General features: G+C 47.0%; 1 protein-coding gene across 2 annotated transcripts in view; it reads right to left on the bottom strand.

Annotated features, from left to right (window-relative positions):
• CACNA1A (calcium voltage-gated channel subunit alpha1 A) overlaps positions 1-17,902 on the bottom strand; it is a 201,253-nt gene extending 183,351 nt beyond the window's left edge. For both annotated transcript variants that reach the window (XM_053911664.2, XM_053911665.2), the window contains exon 1: positions 17,546-17,902. In XM_053911664.2, the coding sequence (XP_053767639.1) occupies positions 17,546-17,838 (293 nt within the window). In that variant the 5' untranslated portion in view covers positions 17,839-17,902. The remainder of the gene's footprint in view (positions 1-17,545) is intronic.
• Between the last annotated feature and the right edge of the window lie 2,308 nt (positions 17,903-20,210).

Here is a 20,210-nt window from a genome sequence, read left to right as displayed (position 1 = left end):
ACTGAGCAACCTACCCTCTAGCTTCCAGATGGGTGTGAGCAGTGGAGAACCCTGGCAGGAGATTTGGGGAGGGCATGAAGTTGGGGTATTTATTCTGCCACCTTACTCAAGTTGCAGCTCCTGCCAACCAGTTATTTTTATCTCCATCTCTGTTTTTCTGTCCCTGTGTCCCCCTCTCTCTGTTTTAATAACTGCCCACATCTTTTTTTTTTCTTCCCACATCTCTTAATTCCATTCTTGATGTGTGTCTTCCGTTTCCTGCTGATATACCACTGGATGAAATTCTGGTCAACAGAATGCTGCCAGCAGTACCATTCACTACTTCTGTTACATTTGCTAGCACACCCTAATACATCTTTAAAGGGATCTCTCCTCCCTGTTCTGTGAATTTAGCTCCACCCCCAACACCAGAGGCCATGATCATGTGACTCAAGCCTAAGCCAATCAGATCACCCATTCTCCTGCAGTGATTGGCTCAGGCATGAGCACTGACCCCAGCTGAGCCAATCAAAAAAAATAAACCATTGGCTAAGAATGCTGGAAGGATGGCTGGGGAAGAGAATCACATTGGATATGATCTAGGGAGGACCAAATGGCATGTCACATCCACGTGGAGAATGGAAGCAACTTCAAAAAACAAACCTGGGAACCGAGGTTTAATGATGTCCTATGATCCTAGATCTGAACAAGTCAAAATATTTTTCAATATGACCAATGATTTCCATCACCACAGCCACCCCCCCACTCCAAGGGACACTGTCTCTTCTTTGAAGGACTACAGTCATTTCCTCACTGGTCTCATGCCTTATATCCTTGCCCCTCACCAATCCATTCTCCACATAGCAGCCAGTGGGGCCAATCATAGACAATCTCATTATATCGATACTTCAGTGGCCAGAGAGTGCCTTTAGAATAAATACCAAGTTCCTAAGCATCTGTCACAGGGCCTCTGCACATGCTGTCCCTCTGGTCAGTACATCTTTACCACTACTCCTGCCCCACTATAGCAGGGTTCCACTAAAGACAGTGTATCACCTTCTTCAGGAGAGGCTGTTTTACATGCTCCTCTCAGAGCATGCTGGACTTGTCCCTCCTAAGGCCTTAAAGCATTTGTAATTGTAAACTAAGTGGCCATAACTATTTATCCATCATCCTTGCCAAACTGTAAGCTCCATGAAAGCAATGACTGCATCTGCCATGTTCATCACTATAACCAGTGCTCAGTCTGTTGTTGGTGCTCAGTAAATACTTGTGGCGTGACTGGCTGAGTACCGAAACGGACCAGACCAAAGGAGGTAAGAATTAAACAGTCAGAGAGATGGTCTTGTAGATCACGGAGGCAAGGATGAATTTTTTAAAATAAATAGTGCTGGGTACACCGTTTATGGAATAAAAAGAAAATCAGACCCCCTACCTCACACCACACACAAAAATCAATTCCAAGTTGATTAAAGCCATACAGTGAGCAAAACTGCAGAACTTTTAGAAATAGTATAGAACATCTCCATGACCTCGGGGCAGAAACAGCTTTCTTAAATAAGATATAAAACCCACAAACTGTGAAGAAAAAGATTTCTAAATGCAACTACATTAAAATTAAGAACTTCTATTGATCAAAAGACATCATAAAAAAGACTCAAAAGGCAAGCCTACAGAAGATATTGCACAGCATATAATGATGAAGGACCAGTTTCCAGAAAACATAAGGATCACCTACAGATCAATATGAAAAAAATAAAAAAGAAACCCAAGCAGCCCAATTAAAAAAGTGGACAGGGCACAAAGGGGCACTTCATCAAAGAAGAAACTTGAGTAGCCAATAACTGTAATAAAATACATTCATCTACTTTGTAATGTAGCACAAACTAAAACTGCCGCATGCCCACTAGACAGGCTGCAGTTGTGTCTGACAACACCAAGTGTTGGGGAGGGCCTGGAGCCCCTTGAACACTCAGCCACTGATGGCAGGAATGTAAACGAGCACAAACAGTTTGCAAAAACACTTTGGCAGTATTCAGTCAAATTTAAAATGCACTAATTTTAATATCCAGTGATCCTGCATCAAGGCATGTATCCTTGAAAGACACTTGCACATGGGCAGCAAAATCCATAAATAACTAGCAATACTGCTTATTTTCGGTGACCAAAAGGGAACAAACTCATATATTCATCATCAGTGAACAAATATGACCATGAAGGAGCCACAGTGACCACAATAAGAATGGATCTTGCTAACATAACTGTGAGCCAATGAAACAAAATACAAAACAATTCATATCACATAATTTTATTTATATAAATTTCAAAACCACAAAACATTTAACTATATTACTTAGAGAGGTATGCTTAGGTGGTAAAACCACAAAGGAAAACAAGCTGATGACTCCCATGAAATCCTCAATAGTGCATCGAGGAAGGAAAGGGGGGTGGTGGCTCTGGACCTGGGTGCAATGGATATTCACTTCATGGTTGATCTTTAAAATGATAATCTATGTTCCTACACCCTTCTTGAGGTTCATTTTTTCTCTCTGTCTCTGTTTCTCACATACACACACAAACACACAGAGTCAGCCAGAACTGGACTAGAAAAAAAACAAGACACACGCCAAGGGACAGTTTATAAAGAGAAAGAGAAGAAGGGCAAACACTCAGACAGAAAATGAAAAGATAACAGACACAGGAAATGAAAAGGGATGAGGAGCTGGCAAGCAGGAGAGAGTAAGGAAATGAGAAATGGGAGACAGAAAAGGGGGCAGAGGTGGTAAGGGGAATGGGGAGGGAAAAAGATACATGAAACTATGTTCTCTCTTCTCTGTTTCTCTTTTTCCGTATATCCCTACTTTCTCTTTCCCTCTCTTCCTCCATCTCTCTCTACCTCTTTCAATCCCCTCCATATTTCTGTGTTTCTCCCTCTCTCACCATTGTACTTCTTGCCCTCCCCCAACCCTCCTGTCTTCTGTTTCTCATCTCTCCTCTTCTCCCTCCCTCCCTTCCCCCATCTCTTTCTGTCTCTATTTTTTCTTTCTCCCTCATCTTTCTCTCCCTTCCTTTTCTCCTCCATCTTCCCTTTCTCTCTCTCCCTACCTCTCTCTCCCTTTCCCTTTCTTTCTCCAATACACATTTATCAAGTGGCTCCTCTGTACCAGACACAGTGCTAAAGAAAGAGGAAGGGCCCTGGCTGGTGTTGCTCAGTGGATTGAGCACTGACCTGCAAACCAAAAGGTTGACAGTTTGATTCCCAGTCAAGGCACATGCCTGGGTTGCGGTCCAGCTCTCCAAATGGGGGTGTGTGAGAGGCAACAGATTGATGTTTCCCTCGCACATCGATGTTTCTCTCCCCCTCTTTCTCCCTCCCTTCCCTCCTCTGTGAAAATAAATAAATAAAATTTAGAAATAAAGGAAGGGAGGGAGGGAGGGAGGGAGGGAGGGAGGAAGGAAGGAAGGAAGAGGAAGGCACAGCCAGGGAACATGGATGGCGTGGCCCACCATGGTTAACATACCAAACATTGGGGGCCCAGACGTCTGCCCAGGTCTGCGCCACCAGGACATCCTCCGCCAGGCTCAGGCATGGGCCTGTGGGCCACCTGCGACTCTCTCCCCCTCATTAATCTCACTATCAAACACTCCCAGCATCACAAGTTGTAGGTCTTATTTATTAAATATTTAACTGGAGAAACCCAGCTGAGATGAAACCTCTCATTTGCAGAGGCCCCAGGAGGGCAGATCATAGGCCTGCTGCGCTGCAGGGATTAACCACAGCCAGGCCACCAGGTGCCGAGGGCGATGCAGGTGGGGGCAGCCCCCGTGCCAGGGAAGGAAGACCCAGAAGACAGCCGAGTTATCTCCCAGTTTCACTTGGATGCTGAGGGGTCCTCTGCTGGGGAAGGGGACTTGAAAAACTCCAAAACCAGAACAGGTAAATCCATAAAGACAGAGCACAGCCTGGCAGTTGCTGGGAGCGGCGGGAGGGGTCGGGGGGAGACCAAGGAATGACTGCTCACAGGGATTGCATCTCCTTTTGGGGTGATGTCTCAGAAGGAGACAGAGGTACTTGTCACACAACACCATGAATGCACTCAGTGCTGCGGAACTGCTCATTTTAAAACAGTAAATGGTTAATTTTATATTATGTGACTTTTACCTCAATGTTTTAACATTAAAAACCATTAAAAAAGAGTTTAGTTTCTTCCACCCCAACTATTAGCTCTAAGGCTGCTGGCCTCATTTTTAAAAAATTAACAATGTTGTGCAGGGAGTGCTTACTACCCACATCCCAGGCCCCTGCTCAGCACTGTGAACCTGCACATCATCTCCTCCTTGCAGCCCAGCCAGCAAGTCCCTGCTTTTCCAGAGAGAGGACTTGTGGCTCAGGGAGGGTAAGTGGCTTACCCAAGGTCACATAGGTCCAACTCAAGTTTACCTGCCTTCCAAGTGTTCCTAACCACCCAGTGGGCTCTCTGCCAATCCTAGACGAACTGCAGAGACACCGGGAGTGACTCCCTAAGCCCAGGGCCAACCTTGGACCAATCCCACCAGCATCTGTGGGGGTGGGGCTGGGGTCATCCACATTTTGCAAGCTTCCAAATGATTTCAAGTGTAGCCGAAGTCAAAAGGGGATCACGTGGAGATGCTTAGGACACATGACCCGGCTATTCCATTTCCAGGACTCTGTCCTAAGGAAATAGTCACAGATGTGTGCAAAGATATCATCACTGGGTGGGGTGGGGGCACAGCAGCATGGAAAAACAGCACCCAAAATGACCTTATTTTTGTTATGGAAAACAAAAAGTATAGGCGTGCCAGGGAAAAATATGGGAATTCCTTTGGAGAAAAAGTCCTCACCATGGTCAAAAAAGCTCTTCATAAAATCTTCCCTTGTCACCTTCCTGCCTGCATCTCCTCCCATCTCACCTGGCACATGGTAGGTGCTCAATAAACATTTATGAATGAATGAACGAACGAGTGAATGAATGCATCATAAATGAATGAACGCACTCCCCCTCACATCTCTAAGCTCATCTTCCCCAGGGGTCTGTGGCCTGTATGTGCCCAAGGTGAGCCATGGTATAGGGACCCAGGGAGCAGAAAACCACAGTCTACACCGGCAGCACTTGCCTTGCCAGGAACCCAGAGAAAGTGAGTCACGATTTAAAAACTGGGCACCAGAAGGAGGAGAAAGGAGAAACGGAGGCCACAGCAGCTTTCATGCCAGCCTTTTGCAACTCTGGGTGAGATTTCCTTCTATATACTTGTCTATATTTACATCAACGAATCAGTTGGTAACAACGCTGCTGCTGATCGTGTAGGATCTAAAGTTCACAGAAAGCTGGCTTCAACACCCAGCAAAGAAGAGAAACTGTAAATTAAATTTAAGTCACCCAAAAACCCTAAATCCACCCACTCCCTTCCAAGAAATCCATGACATCTTTTACATCAAGATTTCTCCATCTTGGCACTACTGACATCTTGGGCTGGATAATTCTTTTGAGGCGGAAGGGGGGCTGTCCTGTGCATTTTTAGGACACTCAGTAGCATCCTTAGCATCTACCTCTACATGCCAGTATCACTTCTCCCTACATGTTCGTGACTACCAAAAATGTCTCCAGACATTGCCAAAAGTCTCCTGGGGGCAAAATCACCCCCAGTTGAAAAGCACTGCTTTCCATGCAGCCCAGGAAGAATTGCAAACCAATCCACTGTTCTTTCTCTGCCCCTCCCCCTCAACTTCCTGAATTTTGAGTCACCTGGTCTCAAAAGTTCTTTTACAGTTTCAAGGAAAGTGGTGAAAACAGTTTCAAGACTTGCGTCCCATTTCTAGACCAGAATATTATTCTGACGACAATCAGAACCTTGGACAGAGGTGCATGCACAAAGATGTTCCTGGCACTGTTATTATAAGCAAAACAAACAACTAGAGATTGTTACATGAAGTATGATACAGCCATGAAAAAGAATTTCCTCAGATATTAAAAGAGTCTTTTCTGGGGTTGCTGTCAACCCATACAGCACCACCATGTGAACTTCAATAAGATGCCCTTTTATTTCAAGTTGTTAGGTCCATCTGTCAAAAAAATTGTCATAATATCTTCATTACTCTAGAACAAGCTACTTAAGACTCTATCAACTGGGACACTTAAATAATAAATGTATAATTCTATAATGACTATGACATGAGATATGATACCACTTTGTAGTGTACAGCTTGTGTAACTATAAACGGTAGCCTTGATGCTACCAAGGATACCTAGTGGCATAGAAATGTGTTCAAAAGAGCTTATATCCGCCCTGACTGGTATGGCTCAGTGGCTTGGGCGTCACCCCACAAACTGAAAGGTTGCTGGTTCAATTCCCAGTTAGGGCACATACCTGGGTTGTGGGCCAGGTCCCCAGTTGAAAGCGGGCAAGAGGCAACCAATTGATGTTTCTCTCGCACATTGATGTTTCTCTCCCGCTCTTTCTCCCTCCCTTCCCTTCTCTCTAAAAATAAAAAAAAAATTTAAAAGCTTATATCCATAAAAAGATATGGAATAAAATATATTAAAATATCTCCAGAAATTCTCTCCAGATAGGAGAATATACATATACTTAATATTCTTCATTGAGCTTTAGGTGTTCGATAAATGAAGAGGGTAGGTTTCTTGGAGGAGGCAACTTTTGGGCTGAGACCTAAATGAAGAGAAGGAGTCAGCCATGGGGAGACCTGGGGGAACTATGATGCAGGTAGAGGGAACAGCGAAATGCAATAAAGCACCAGTGGGCTGAGACAGAGTAGAAAGGGTAGAGAATGGAAGAGATCAGATCAAAGACAAAACAAAAGGGACCAGATCAAGTGGGGCCATGTAGGGCCCTGGTATGTCTGATCTATAATCTATGGCCAGTGGGTAAGAATCTGGGGCACGTACCCAACCTGCTCAGAAGAGAGATATCTATCCCTCTAGCCCACCACCATTCAGAAATCCAAGATTCAACTTTCAGACTCATGCTAAAGTAAACAAAACCAGGTGTTTCCAGAAATTTAATAATCTTTGTCAACAACGCTATTTTTCCCATCATTACTCAACTGACAAACATTTATGCACGATCTAGTTCAGAACTGTTGGGGTTTGTGAGGAAGGTAAATTACTGCCCCCTACCCTCAAAAGCTTTCTAAGTAGAGAGGTAAAACATAAGCATATAACCTTATTTTCACCAAAAGCATGCAGGATTCACTTGACACAAGGAAATTTCAACTAGGGTGGTAAGTGGAAGAACTCGGTCATTCCCAAACCAATAAGAACACCAAATATTAGAGAGATCCAACATGGACGCCCACCCTTCCATATACACTCACAATCAACATCTACCCATTCTCCCACTCATCCATATTCTATCCGTCAATCCAGTCCAATCATCTGCCCACCTAGTTCCACTCATATATCCATCCACCCATCCATCCAACCTTTCTTTCTTTCATCATCCATCCATGTTCGTACATTCGTTCGTTCCTTCCTCTCTTTTTCTTTTCTTTCATCCATCCATCTTTCCCCCCACCCATCTAGTCATCCACCAATCTCTTTATCCACTTAGTATAATCCATCCACCTACCCATCCAATCACCCATCCATTTACCATCATCCATCTTTCTTTCCTGCCTTCCTTCCTTCCTCTCTTCCATCCATTCATCTGCCCACTTATCATCCATCTGTCTGTCCAACCATCCATAGATCCACCTATCCACTCAACCAACACCAATAGCACGTCATGCCACTCTCCTCCAAACATCCATCCATGATCCAGACCTTAGAAGACTGCATTGTGATTAGGAATAGGCCAAACTGTTAAAAATTTGCATTCTAACAATTCTTCCAAGATAATTCAAGTCCATAAACATTTTTGGCTCTTCCAATTTGTGCAACACCCACATGCTCTGAGTCCTTGTAAGACCCTCATGGAAGCTGACCTATTCTCACTGGGTTGAAGTAATTGATTTCTTCAACAATGGTGCTCTAAGAGCAAGGCTAGGGAGTAGGGTACGGTTAGAGGAAAGCAGAGCTGTGGAGAGATTGGAGGGAATCTGGCAGTGGAGAGAGTCTGTCAGTGGGGGTGTAGGGAATGGGAGAGGAAGATAGAAAATGATTGCTCGGAAATGGGGAAAATCTTGCTTGGCCTTGGAATCATGGAATTCTACTATCAACAATCAACAGAACCCTGTGACTGATTTCCCCTTGGCTCATACCTTGAAGCAATGGTGGCTGAGTTAATCATCTAGGAGAATGGGTTAACAAGATACACACCAAAGAATAACAGAGATGAAAGGAGTTTAGAACCTTGGCGATAAAAGGCAGAATAATAACTAATACTCTGTAGCACCAGCTGTGTGCCACACACTATGTCAACCATCATGTCAGAGAGACCCAAATATGGCCACCCTAATAAGTCCACTCATCTATTCTTCATCTCATTAATCCATCCTTCCCTCCTTCCATCCATCCATCCATCCTATTCATGTATCCGTCTTCCCTCCTCCCTCCCTACCCCCTATCCATCCATCTATAAACACATACAGTGCTGACAAAGTTCCAAACACTATTCTAAGAATAACATGTATTAACTCATTTAACTTTCCAAGATTGGCACTATTAGAATCCCCACTAGACAGACTAGGAAACTGAGACACAGAACACTTAAGTGATTTGCCCAAGGTCACACAGCTAGTAACTAGAAGAGCTGGGATTTGAACCCCAGCTGCCCTGCTCCAAAGTCCATGCTCTGAACTCAGCCATATATCTTCTCTACAAACCAACAGGTCTAAACCACAGGCTGACTTTCAGAAAACAAGCTGGAACCAGAGTTGTCCGGCTGACCTAGCCCTTAGAGAGCATGATGAGTAGAAAGTGAAATACCTTCGCCAGTGCCTGTCAGATGGCTGGTGTTTCCATAAATGCTGATGAATCTCAGCTTATTCTAACTGAAGCTAGATTCCGAAGTACACAGACTAAAATTAACACCTTGACTTCATTCATTCAAAAATTATTTATTCAAGCTAGATTCCCAAGTACACAGACTAAAATTAACACCTTGACTTCATTCACTCAAAAATTATTTATTCATCACAGCAGCACTGTTCATAACAGCACAAAATAAAACAAATCTGGATTCATCCCAAACGTCCACCACCCAGAAAAAATGGATAAACTGCTGTATCATCACAAAATGCAATATTATACAAAGAAAAATAAATGACCTACAGTTACACTCAACAAGACAGTGAAAGTTAGAAACATACTGTTGAGTGGAAAAAACAAGTACATGTTTCAGAAGGCTAACAAGTCAGCAGTCAAGCCAGTTAAATTTATATTAAGGCACATGTATAAAACAAGGAGGGAGGGAAGGAAGGAAGGGGAGGGAGGGAGAAAATAAGACCCACACAATTCAAGAGAAAGTAAATACCTTTGGGGGAGTGCCATGGGGGAGGGAGGTAAGGAAAAGGAGGGTCAACAATTACATGTAGAAGTTATTGGTCATGTTCTAGCTCAGGGTTTCTCAAAAGTGTGCTCCCCAGACCTGTTGCATCAGAACTACCTGGGAACTTGCTAAAAATGCAAACTCTCAGGCTCCATCCCAAATCTGCTGAGTCAGAAACTCAGGAGGTGAATACTAGCAACCTATATTTAAAAGCCCGCCAGGATGAGCCCTAGCCAGGTAGCTCAGTTGGTTAGAGCATCATAAAAGTTGCAGGTTCAATCCCCAGTCAGGCACCTACAAGAACCAAAGACTGCATCAAAAACTGGAACAACAAATTGATGTTTCCCTCACTTTCTCCCCCTTCCTCTCACTCTCTAAAATCAATCAATTTTTTTAAAAAATGCTCCAGGTGTGAGAAGTTTGTCCTAGAGCAGGTGACGCTGACCCTGCGGGGCTGGGGTGCCACTCTAAGGACCACCATTGTAATTCTTGACTTAGACAGCTGGTCCACCAGTGATTCCATACTCTATTAAAATAAGAAAAAATAAGCAAAATGAGAGACAATATTGAGAGTGTGTTGTAAACCCAGAAGAATTAAAGCAATAGGCTGTAAAACTGAGGTGCATGAAAACACCCCACAAGTATGTGCTCAGCTCCTGTAGGTGCCAAGCACAGGGCCAGAGTGGTGATCACAACAACCCTTGCCATCATGTATAAATTTACTTTAAAAATTGCTTAATATTATACACACACACACACACACACACACACATCTTGCACACAGGCCTAAAATGAGAGTAGAACTTAACAGAGTGGATATTATTTACTGGCAGGTGGGTGACAAAGTTCAGTTTCCTTCATTGCCCCTTGACTAGGGTTATTTGGGGGGAGCAGCTGCTAGTTCTGAATTCCAGGTCCAACCTGAGCACTCAGTGAGCCCCTCCAAGGAAGCCCCAAAGATGTTCCCAGTCTGAACAGAAAATAAAGCCATGTCTGACCTACGAGAGATGACAAAATATGATCCAGACTTAACTCAGGAATATAACTTGAAAATATGATCCTAAGTATAACTCAGGAAATCTGCTTCAGAGCCGGGATCTCTTTTGTATTAGCTGCCTTAGACGGGTGGCTTCCAAAAGCAGAATTCATTCTATCAAAAAGTCTTGGCTTTTCACAGGGAAAAAGCTCCCGATCTTCTCCTTTCCTAGACCAAGGAACCATCTCTTGCTCTCCTCTTCTTCGGTGTTAAGAACTCACCACGAGGGTGACCAACTTGCCAGTTTGCCTAGAACTGCTGGGTTTCCTGAGATGCTAAGACCAGGACAGTCCTGGCAAACTGGGACATCTGGTCACCCAGACAAGAACTCATGGTTTCTGAAAGAACTCACTGGTGGTTTCTGAAGCCCCAGTTGCTGAGGCCAACCACCTGATTTCCTTTTTTGGAATGTGACTTGCCTTCTCTATTCTTCCAGGAGAGAAAGAAGAGAGAGAAATTAGAGGTGCAAGAGGGTATGCTAACCCCAAAGATGAGCAGGGTTCTGCTGTTAACTCTCAGTGGTCACCTGGGGTGGCCACAGCAGCTATCCTAGGCCTACGGTCTCCATTTTGGGCTGGACTCTTGACAAGCTCAAAAGGAGATGGGTTTGGAGTTGGGGTGGGGGGTGAGGAAGTTAAGTATATACTTTAAAACTCCCTCACCTTGTCACCCCCAGAGGGAGGAATCAAAGGAGGGGAAGACAATTTGTCTTAGACCTAAGGGAATTGAAAAATGGATCAAGTGGGCATGATTTTATTTCCCCCTGAAAATCTCAGGAGAGAACAGAAATGCAAAATACCTGAGGGTTGCTTTAAAGAGTGCCACACTCAGATAGGTAAATCCAAATTGGCCACTTACAGGGGCCCTTTGCTCTTCCTCTACCCAAAGAGCCTCATTTCCAAAAAGCCAAATTTCCCTAAAAGAACATTAGGAGAAAAAGTGCTCTCTGGTATTATGGTTCATGTATTTTGGGGGCTTTCTCCATGACAGATACTGTGATGAGTATTTACCATGTGTGACCCCATTTAAGCTCCCCAAGAGCCACCCTCAGGAGATGCTCTCAGAAGCAGTATCGTCATCATGCACAGGAGGAAACAGAGTCATTCAAACTTGGGTCTGGCAGACCCAGAGCCCAGAGTGCTCTCTCTCTCTGTCTCTCTGTCGTCTATACCAGCACCACCTGGCTCCTTTCTAAGAAGCTGAGTTAGCATTCTCGGAAATGTATTAACTATAGGGCACTGGGGGCCCTAACCATCTCTGCACTGAGCTCACTTTCCCAGTGGTGCCTTCCATCACTGAGGGAGTGCATATGTGTGCTTGCTACTGGGGATGGGGTATCTGTGGGGTTGTTGCTTACATAAGCCACAAGCACTCCACAGATACCCCCCAAGGCCCTGAAGGAGGGCTTCACTGTCAAGGGGCCACTGCTCCCTAACTTCTCAAGCACTAAAATTTCTTAGACCTTCTTTGGTCAGATAACTTCATGCACAATTCCCCCCACCTCCCAAACACACAACTAAAACCCACCAAAACCCTAAAACATTGGTACCAGGTCGAATCAGATCTACATGATTTGGCAAACAATGCAGAAAGTCCTTTTTTCACTCACGGAACCAATGTTTATGGGGTGCTTACTCTGTGCCAGGTGTGGTGGGATTGAAGTGAAGAGGAGGTGAGCCTGGGTCTCACAGCCTTGACATTTTACTGCCGAGCAACAGGACCAACGCACCCCATGCCAGAGACTACCATCTCTCCCTGCATTTCAAACCAGGGCAAGCACTTGGCTACAAACAACATCCTTACTCTCCCCTATTTCTCTGACTGGCACTTAGTGCTCCTACTTCCACCACTTTCTACCTACCCACAATCCTTTATCCTAAACCCTTGAGGCCGCATGTACCTTGGTATTTAGAGCTGATGCTTTTAGAAGAATAACAAGGGTGGGAATGTTAAAATGGCACAACCACTTTGGAAAACAGTTCAGCGGTCTCTTATAAAATTAAACATAAATTTACCACACAACCCAGCAATCCTGCCCCTGGGCTTTTATTTACCCAAGAGAAGTGGAATGTAGGTTCCTAATGCTTCCACTACAACCCGTTGGCCAGTGTTTATAGTGGCTCTATTCATAATCACCCAACTGGGAAGCATCACAAATGTCCCTCAACTGGGAAATGAATGAACAGACTCTGGTCCACCCATCCCATGGAGTACGACGCAGCACTGAAAAGGAATGCACTACTGGCATGACCACAACATGGATTGCAAAGGCTCTGTGAAAGAAGCCAGACTCAAAGGCTACACACTGTGGGATTCTATTTATATAAGCTTCTGGAAAAAGCAAACCTGTAAGGATGGAGAATAGATTAGTGCTAGCAAGGGACTTGGGCAGTGAGGAGCTGACTCAAAGGGGCATTAGGGAGTAATTTGGGGTGACAGAACTGTTCTCTACCTTGATTTTGGTGTTGGCTACATGACTGCATGCATTCGTCAAAACTCACAGAACTGAATGCTAAAAGGAGTGAATTTGCTATAAGCAAAGTTTTCCTCAATAAACCCAATTTTTAAACATTGATTTTAGAAAGAGAGAAGAAGGGGGAAAGAGAAACAGTGGTTTGTTGTTCCACTTATTCATGCATTCATTGGTTACTTCTTGTATTTGCCCTGACCGGAGATCAAACCCACAGACTTGGCATATCGGGCCAATGCTCTAACCAAGTGACCTACCCAGCCAGAGCAATCAATAAACCTGATTTTTGAGAAAAAGAAAAAAAAGGAGCCCTGGTTGGTGTGGCTTAGTGGACTGAGTGCTGGCCTGCAAACCAAAGGGTCGCCAGTTTAATTCCCAGTCAGGACACACGCCTGGGTTGTGGGCCAGGTCCCCAGTGCGGGGCATGCAAAAGGCAACCACACATTGATATTTTTCTCCCTCTCTTCCCTTCTCTAAAAATGAATAAATAAAATCTTTTTTTAAAAGAGGGTAACAAGATGCATCCAGGATGTGACCTGGATACTTAGGTGTAACCCATGGACTAGCCACATGGGCAATCCTTAGAAGTGTGTTGGAAAAGCAGAATCCCAGGCCTCACCCGAAACCTGCTGGGCCAGGATCATCACTTTAATAAAATAATACTCGTGCACGTGAAAGTTTGAGAAGCACAGCGATGTACACGTGACACTCCCAGTGGGGGCTGGAATCAAGCACAGCAAACACTTCCGCAGGCAAACACACTGCAACGCACAGGAGGTAGGATAGGTTCAGACTGTACATTAAGACTATAAAGTACAGCCAGTTAGAGGTTTTCCAGAGAAGGGATGGCACCTTGTAGAAAAATTAAAAAAAAAACAATGGAAAAAGCCACACTAATTCTTACTTCCTGAATTCTGCTCTTCTGAAAATACCAGCCACGCTGATCCAGTAGAAGGAGCTATGGGTCATACTGTCCTGCCTTCCAGCACGTTCTACTTTTCAGGGTGGGCCAGGAGTCTGATAACATGCTCCAACTTCTCCCAGTGCGTCCTCCATTTCTCAGGCAGGAAAGTTGTTTTTAAAGAGCCTTTCATTAAGAAAACAACTGTGGGAATGCCAGCCGGCCAGTGTCCACAGGTTACCTGACGTGATGGGACTCCCACATGCGATTCAGCAGACTGAGCGCGGTAACACACAGACCTGGGTCTGAGGCACTTGCAATGGCCCAAATTCCTACACCCTGCTCCGTGGGAGATCTGCTGGTATCAGCAGGACTGGGGGAAGATGACATTCACAGTGGTGCTTGGTGGCACATCAGAAGGAGCAAGTGGCACTAAGTGGGGGCTCCAGGAAGGTTGACAGATGTGCCTTATTGAGCTGAAAGATTTGAGTTCTTTAGAAGTCGGCATCAGAGCCCATCACAGCCATCTTTAAATCAGACTTCCGATCAACAAAAACACGAAACCAAGGTGTGTGGTCAAGATGGCTTGCTGCCCAGCCTACTCCAAGAGAAAAAAGACAGCAGTGTAAATCTGAACACCCATGACTTCCATTTCGGTTTTCTTAGGAAGAGAGTAATAAAATTTGTGAGAACCTTAATTCTCATTGCTGGCTTCAAGCTTGTGCTGCTTTGGGTGTTGGGGGGAATGTTGCAGAAGAGTAAGAAATCACGGTGGCAAAGTACCCACGAGCAGGGAAATCAAGGCTGCACCCTCCCCCAGAGTGCCACGCTGGAAGTGGCCTCTGTAAGTAACACTCAGGCCCAATGAGCATACAGCCAAGTTCATGGAACTTGCACTCACTCTTCCTCCAAAGACCGTGAGGAAGCTGTGTTACAAACTCAGCCGCAATCCTTAGTTAATGCTGTTTCCAAAAACACGTCCTGCTACACACAGGTCAAAGAATGGCAGGGCCAATTCCACTCCTAGGTATGGACCCAAAAGAAACGCAAAGTAGAAGTTCAAAAGACATGTACAGCAACGTTCCCAACAGCACAGTCCAGAAACAACCCCCGTGGCCCTCCGTAGAGCGAATCAGTACCTGTGTTTGAGTCACATAGTATGATACCACAGAGCGATGAGAAGGAACAACCTAGCACTACTTGCAGCAATGTGGATGAATCTTGTTGAGCTAAAGAAGCCAAACACAAAATAAACAGACTATGACTCCATTTATAGGAGGCTCTAAAAGAGGCAAAATGAGTCTATGGGGGTTAGATGTCAGGTTAGCAGCTACCCTTGTAGGGGAATGAGTGGGAGGGGGCATGAGGGGGGTGCGGGGGGCGGGGGCTGGTCACATACTTTTCCTTGACAGGTGCGTTAAGGGGACTCAACCTGTGTAGTTTCCTATACATATATCACACTTTATTCTAAAAGTTCATAATACTTAAACACACTTTTTAAGTGGCAGAAGCATTTGGATTCTGCCCGGGGACACTGAGTCCTCAGCATTTCCACCTCCTTGCACTGGCCCGAATTCCCTTATCCAGCCCCCCAGCACTCTCTCCCCACCCCTCTCAGCCTCCCCAGAGAAAGCTCAGTCCTGGGTGACCTGCTCTGTGACAGATTGAGGGATGGAGAGCTTTCCCTTCCAGAGTGGGGCTGTATAATGCGTTTGCTGCCTCAGGCCAAAGAGAGAACAAAAACTGTCTGCAGAGAGCAAAATGCACAAACTCATCACAAAGCTACCAAAAGCAAGAAAGCCAAAGAAAATCTAAATACTCACCAACACTCCCAGTTCACCTGTACCCTTCCCCTGAGCAATCCCCTGCCTCCCCCATAGCCCTGTCTTGCAGGATTCAGGCTGGACCGGGGTGAGCTAAGGACACATTAGGACTCCCACCTCCTGCCTTTCCTCTTAGAAGATGCCAAACCCAGGATCCAGATCGCCATTTTCAACTTGGAAACCTGTCAGCCCAGTGAATTCTTCCTGGACACCCCCTGTTAATTGAGCAGTACCCACAGACACCTTGCCATCCTCCAAGCTCCCAGCGCCCCTCCAGGGGTTGGGAGGGAAGCAGGCGGAGCAATCACAACATCTCGGAGAGGCTGGAACTTAGCAGGCAGAGCCCTGGCTCCTGCTTTGGGCACCCATCACGGTTAGGGTTACACCCCTCCAGAAGGGCCCTAGATGAACCTCTTAATTTTCACCATCTTCAAACTAGGCTGTTCGCACACTCTAAAACCTCAGTGCCCTCTGCGACAATTTAAGCATCCAGAAACTGAGTATGGCTCAGTTCTGAGCCCCATTAAAAGTGAATCCGCCCACCACTGCGCTACTCAAATAACCAACTCCAGGACCACACAGTGCCCAGCCCTGTTGAGTATGTAACAGTCAAACCATAGACAGACCGGGTGGGGGCTCACTGCTGAGCCCCGGGAACACATGCAGCCCTGTTGGTTTTTACACTGAGGGCAGCCAGTTGGAACCTTGCCGAGAAGTGGCACATTGGGGCATGGCACGGTGGACAGCCAGCCTGGGGGGCAGGGTGCGTCCCCCCACTTGGAATCTGGGTCATGCTTAGATAACTGCTAGGAAGCCCGACTAATTACCCATCCTTGCCTGCCTACATCTCAACAGATGTTAAGCCCTTCTCAAGGTTTATTTCAAGCAAGCACGCATTTAAAGAAACACAGGAGGTATCTGCATTTTGATAGCATCTGAGTAGAGGAAAATGTGGTCTTCACCTTCCTCTGGATCATTGATTTAAAAAAAAAAAAAAGGCATTTACCTGCCCCAGACGTCCACATGGGTGCTGATTCTCCTGGTGTCCCCTCGCGGCTCCCTACAGTGGGAGAAGCTGACTCCAACCCAAGGCCCAACACGGCCCTCTAGGAAGAACCCAACAGCTCATTTTTCCTGCCCATCTTTTGTACTGAAAGAGCCCGTCCTGGGTCTTCCAGGTCAGGGCTCCAGATGGGGCCATTAGGGTGTTTTTTATACCCCACAAGATGGGAGGAAAAGGGACCTGCAGATATGAGGAAAATAAGTGCCCTCCAACCTGTCCAGCCGGTGGCCCACTTGGGCCAGTGCTGGTCCCTCAATGTGAAGGCCACATGTTCACCCCCTCACTCCTGGCCCTGGGAACCCACCCCTAAGTGCCCTAGGAGTACAGCTCCCACATTGGGGAAGGCCGGTGGAGAGGCCAGCGAGCTGGAGTTGGGCTCTGGAGGAACCACGAACTCCGGTGCGGGAGGCTAAGGAAACCCAGCCAAGGCCCCCATGGTTCCCCTGCCCTGGCCAGTGCACCCAGGCCGCGGCCCCGGTCCCAGCGCATTCCGGAGAACTCTAACCCCTCGGGAACTGGCTCAAAAGGCCTCACCAAGGCTCCTACTTGACCCCAGGGCCTAGCCTTCACTCTGGAATAGGTCCTTAGGAGGAATCCACTCCCCTGGTCCCCCCACCCCAAGCCTCCACGGTAGCTCAACCCAGCTCGGGGTGGAGAGACTCTGCACACTCCTCCCCGGTGCCCCCTCTCCCAGCCCCTAGAAGACCCCCCCACCTCCCATCAACCCCCGGGTCTCCCTCCCAGCCTGGAAGAGGGAAAGCCAGGGAGGAGGGGGAGGCGCAGCTGCCGGGCTTCGGGCAAAGGATATGGCCATTCGGTGATCTTTTTGGCGTATTTTCTCACCACGTTGTCCTCGCTGAAGAGGAACAGAGACCGGTTGACCGTGAGGCAGTTCTGTCGGACGGGGATGGGGTTGTAGAGGGCCATGGTCCGCGCTCTCTGCGCCATTGACTGCTTGTACATCCTTTGCGCCCCGGGCTGCCCGCCCTGCCGGCTGCCCCCGGCTCCTCGCCCGCCTCCGGCGCCCACGACCACCCCGGCGGCTGCCCCGGAGCCTCCTCCCCCGTAGCGGGCCGGCATCTCGTCTCCGAAGCGGGCCATTCTGCAAAGAGCAAAGGGCTCCGGGTTACGCTGCGGCGAACGATGCGGAAGACGCGGCGGCCGCCGATGCCGCTGCTGCTGCTGCCGGGGCTGCGAAGACGGCGGCCGGGGCTGCGACTGCGGAGACGCTGCCCGGCCCAGCCCATCGGGCGGCGGCGCGGCGCCTCGGGTCGGGGGCTCACCAGGCGGCTGGCCGGCCCCAGCCGGGGATAGCAGCTCGGGACATCTTCCTGGCTGACCCCGGAGAAGGAGGGGCGGGGGCGGGGCGCGGGGGCCGAGAGGGGGGAGGGGAGAGGGAAGCGAGGCAAAAAATAACCGAGGAAGGAATCCAGGCAATCCCCAGGCCACCCACTCCGGAAAAAAAAAAGAGAGCGAGAAAGAAAAAAAAAAGGCACTTAAAAAAAAAAAACCAACGCACACCCCCTTTAAGATGCAAACGGTTTGCAAAGGACGCCCCCCCGGGACGCAGTGGAAGCTTCAAATTCCTCCGAGGTACGGGTCAGGCTGGCATCTTGCAAAAGGAGTGCGCTCGGCCCATTTTAAAAAATTTTTATTAGAAAAAATAAAAACCAGGTCTTTGCTGGGGGGAGGACAGCCCCCAAATTAAAAATCGCCCTTTTTGTTTTGCTTGAGTTCCTAGACCTTAAAAATGAAAGATCCGTAGCCCAAAAATAAAATTAAAGTGAAGAATATTAACGGGGAAGGAGAGGAGAGGAGGAGAGGGAAAGCTCCGGGGAGGCTCCTAAGGAGTCTTGAGGCCGCAGGGTCCGGGTGATTTTTTTTTTCTTCCTGAATCACCAGCGGCTGCCTCTTCTGCTGGGTGTGCGTGTGTGTGTGTGCGCGCAGCGCTTCGCTCAACCGTGCCTCATCCTGGGGTTAAATTGCAGCAATAAAATCCTGAAAATTCCCAACAGAAGAAAAAAAAAAAAAGGGGAGAGAGGTATGCGCCGTCGCTTAGCCACTCAATAGCTGCTCCCGGATGCTGCAATGCCTGGCGTTCCCTGCCCCCTCCCCTCCAAAAACCTCCTCCTCCTCCTTCTCCTCTTGGTTTTGCTAAAATAAGACTGGTGTGAAGGGGTGGGTGAAGAGGAAGGAAAGGGGGGAAATGGGAGCAAAGGTCTGAACCACTGGGCAGCCAAGCTCCAAAGAGGGGCGACTGATGAGTTGAACGCGAGAAGGACCCACCCAGAGTGTCGACACATGATGGCCCGCGACCAATTGCGGAGGCGCCAGGGGACCTGGCTCCGCGGAGTTTGTGGGGGAAAGAGGGGAGAGCAGGATGGTCGGTAGGCTGCGGGGAAGTTGGGACGACAGATTTCTCCTCCCTGCGGAGGAGACCTTGGTTTCCATCGGGTTCCATCCACTTCGATGGCAGACAACCGGAGGCCCCCAGCATCACGCAAGAAGAAGGATAGAGGAAGGGAGGAAACAACTTTAAAGACAGAAAAAGAAGGGGTTTGGTGTCTAGAGGTGCAATTAGTCCATCTCTACACAAATGTGGTCTATTCAGCAAAAGACAGAATTTGAAAACTGGGAGAATGGTTTGTGGGTACTTCTGTCCAAGTTTCGTACCACACAGGCCTACGAGCTGGAATAAAAGATGCACGTGACCTAAAGGATCCTGTGCTAAGTGAAAAAAGTCAGACCGAGAAAGCAAATACTCTATGATCTCACCTATATGCGGAATCTAAAAAACCAACAAAACAGAAACTGGTAGATACAGAGAACACTGTGATGGTTGCCAGAAAGGAGGGGAATGTGGGGGCGGGGGAGGCATGCTGAGTAAAAGGGGGAAGGGGTTAAGACGTACAAATAGGTAGTTACAAAACGGTCATAAGGACGTAAAGTACAGCATAGGGAATATAGTGACTAATATTGTAGTAACTATGTACAGTGTCAGATGGGTAGTAGATTTATCTGGTGATCACTTCGTAAGTTATATAAATGTCTAATCACTGTGTTGTACACCTGACAATAATCTAATGTTGTATATCAACTGCAATTGAAAAATAAAGGTTATCTTTCAAAAAGCTTCATCCTATCTCTGAAAAGACCCCAGAGGTGGCAGATCCTAACTGCCAGGAGCAGATCACCAGCCAGGTCCTGGGTGGCTGGCTCAGGCCACTGGGGGATACTCTTGGCATTGTGTTCACTTCTGTCCAGAGACACTGCAGTTTACTTCCCATCTCCCTTTTTATATTGTGAAATTGCATAAACACAGAAAAGTGCCAAAGCATAGATGTACAGTTTAAGAAATTGCTGTGAAATGAATACTCATAAAACTAACACTCAAGTCCAGGCCTAGAAATGGAACATGGCCAGCTCCCCATAAACACACCCCTGCCCCCAACAATAAGCACTATCCTGACTTT

This window comes from Desmodus rotundus, chromosome 9, assembly GCF_022682495.2.
Source record: "Desmodus rotundus isolate HL8 chromosome 9, HLdesRot8A.1, whole genome shotgun sequence".
NCBI lineage: Eukaryota > Metazoa > Chordata > Mammalia > Chiroptera > Phyllostomidae > Desmodus > Desmodus rotundus.
Note: the sequence above shows the minus strand (reverse complement) of the source record. Positions and strands in the feature narration are given on the sequence as shown.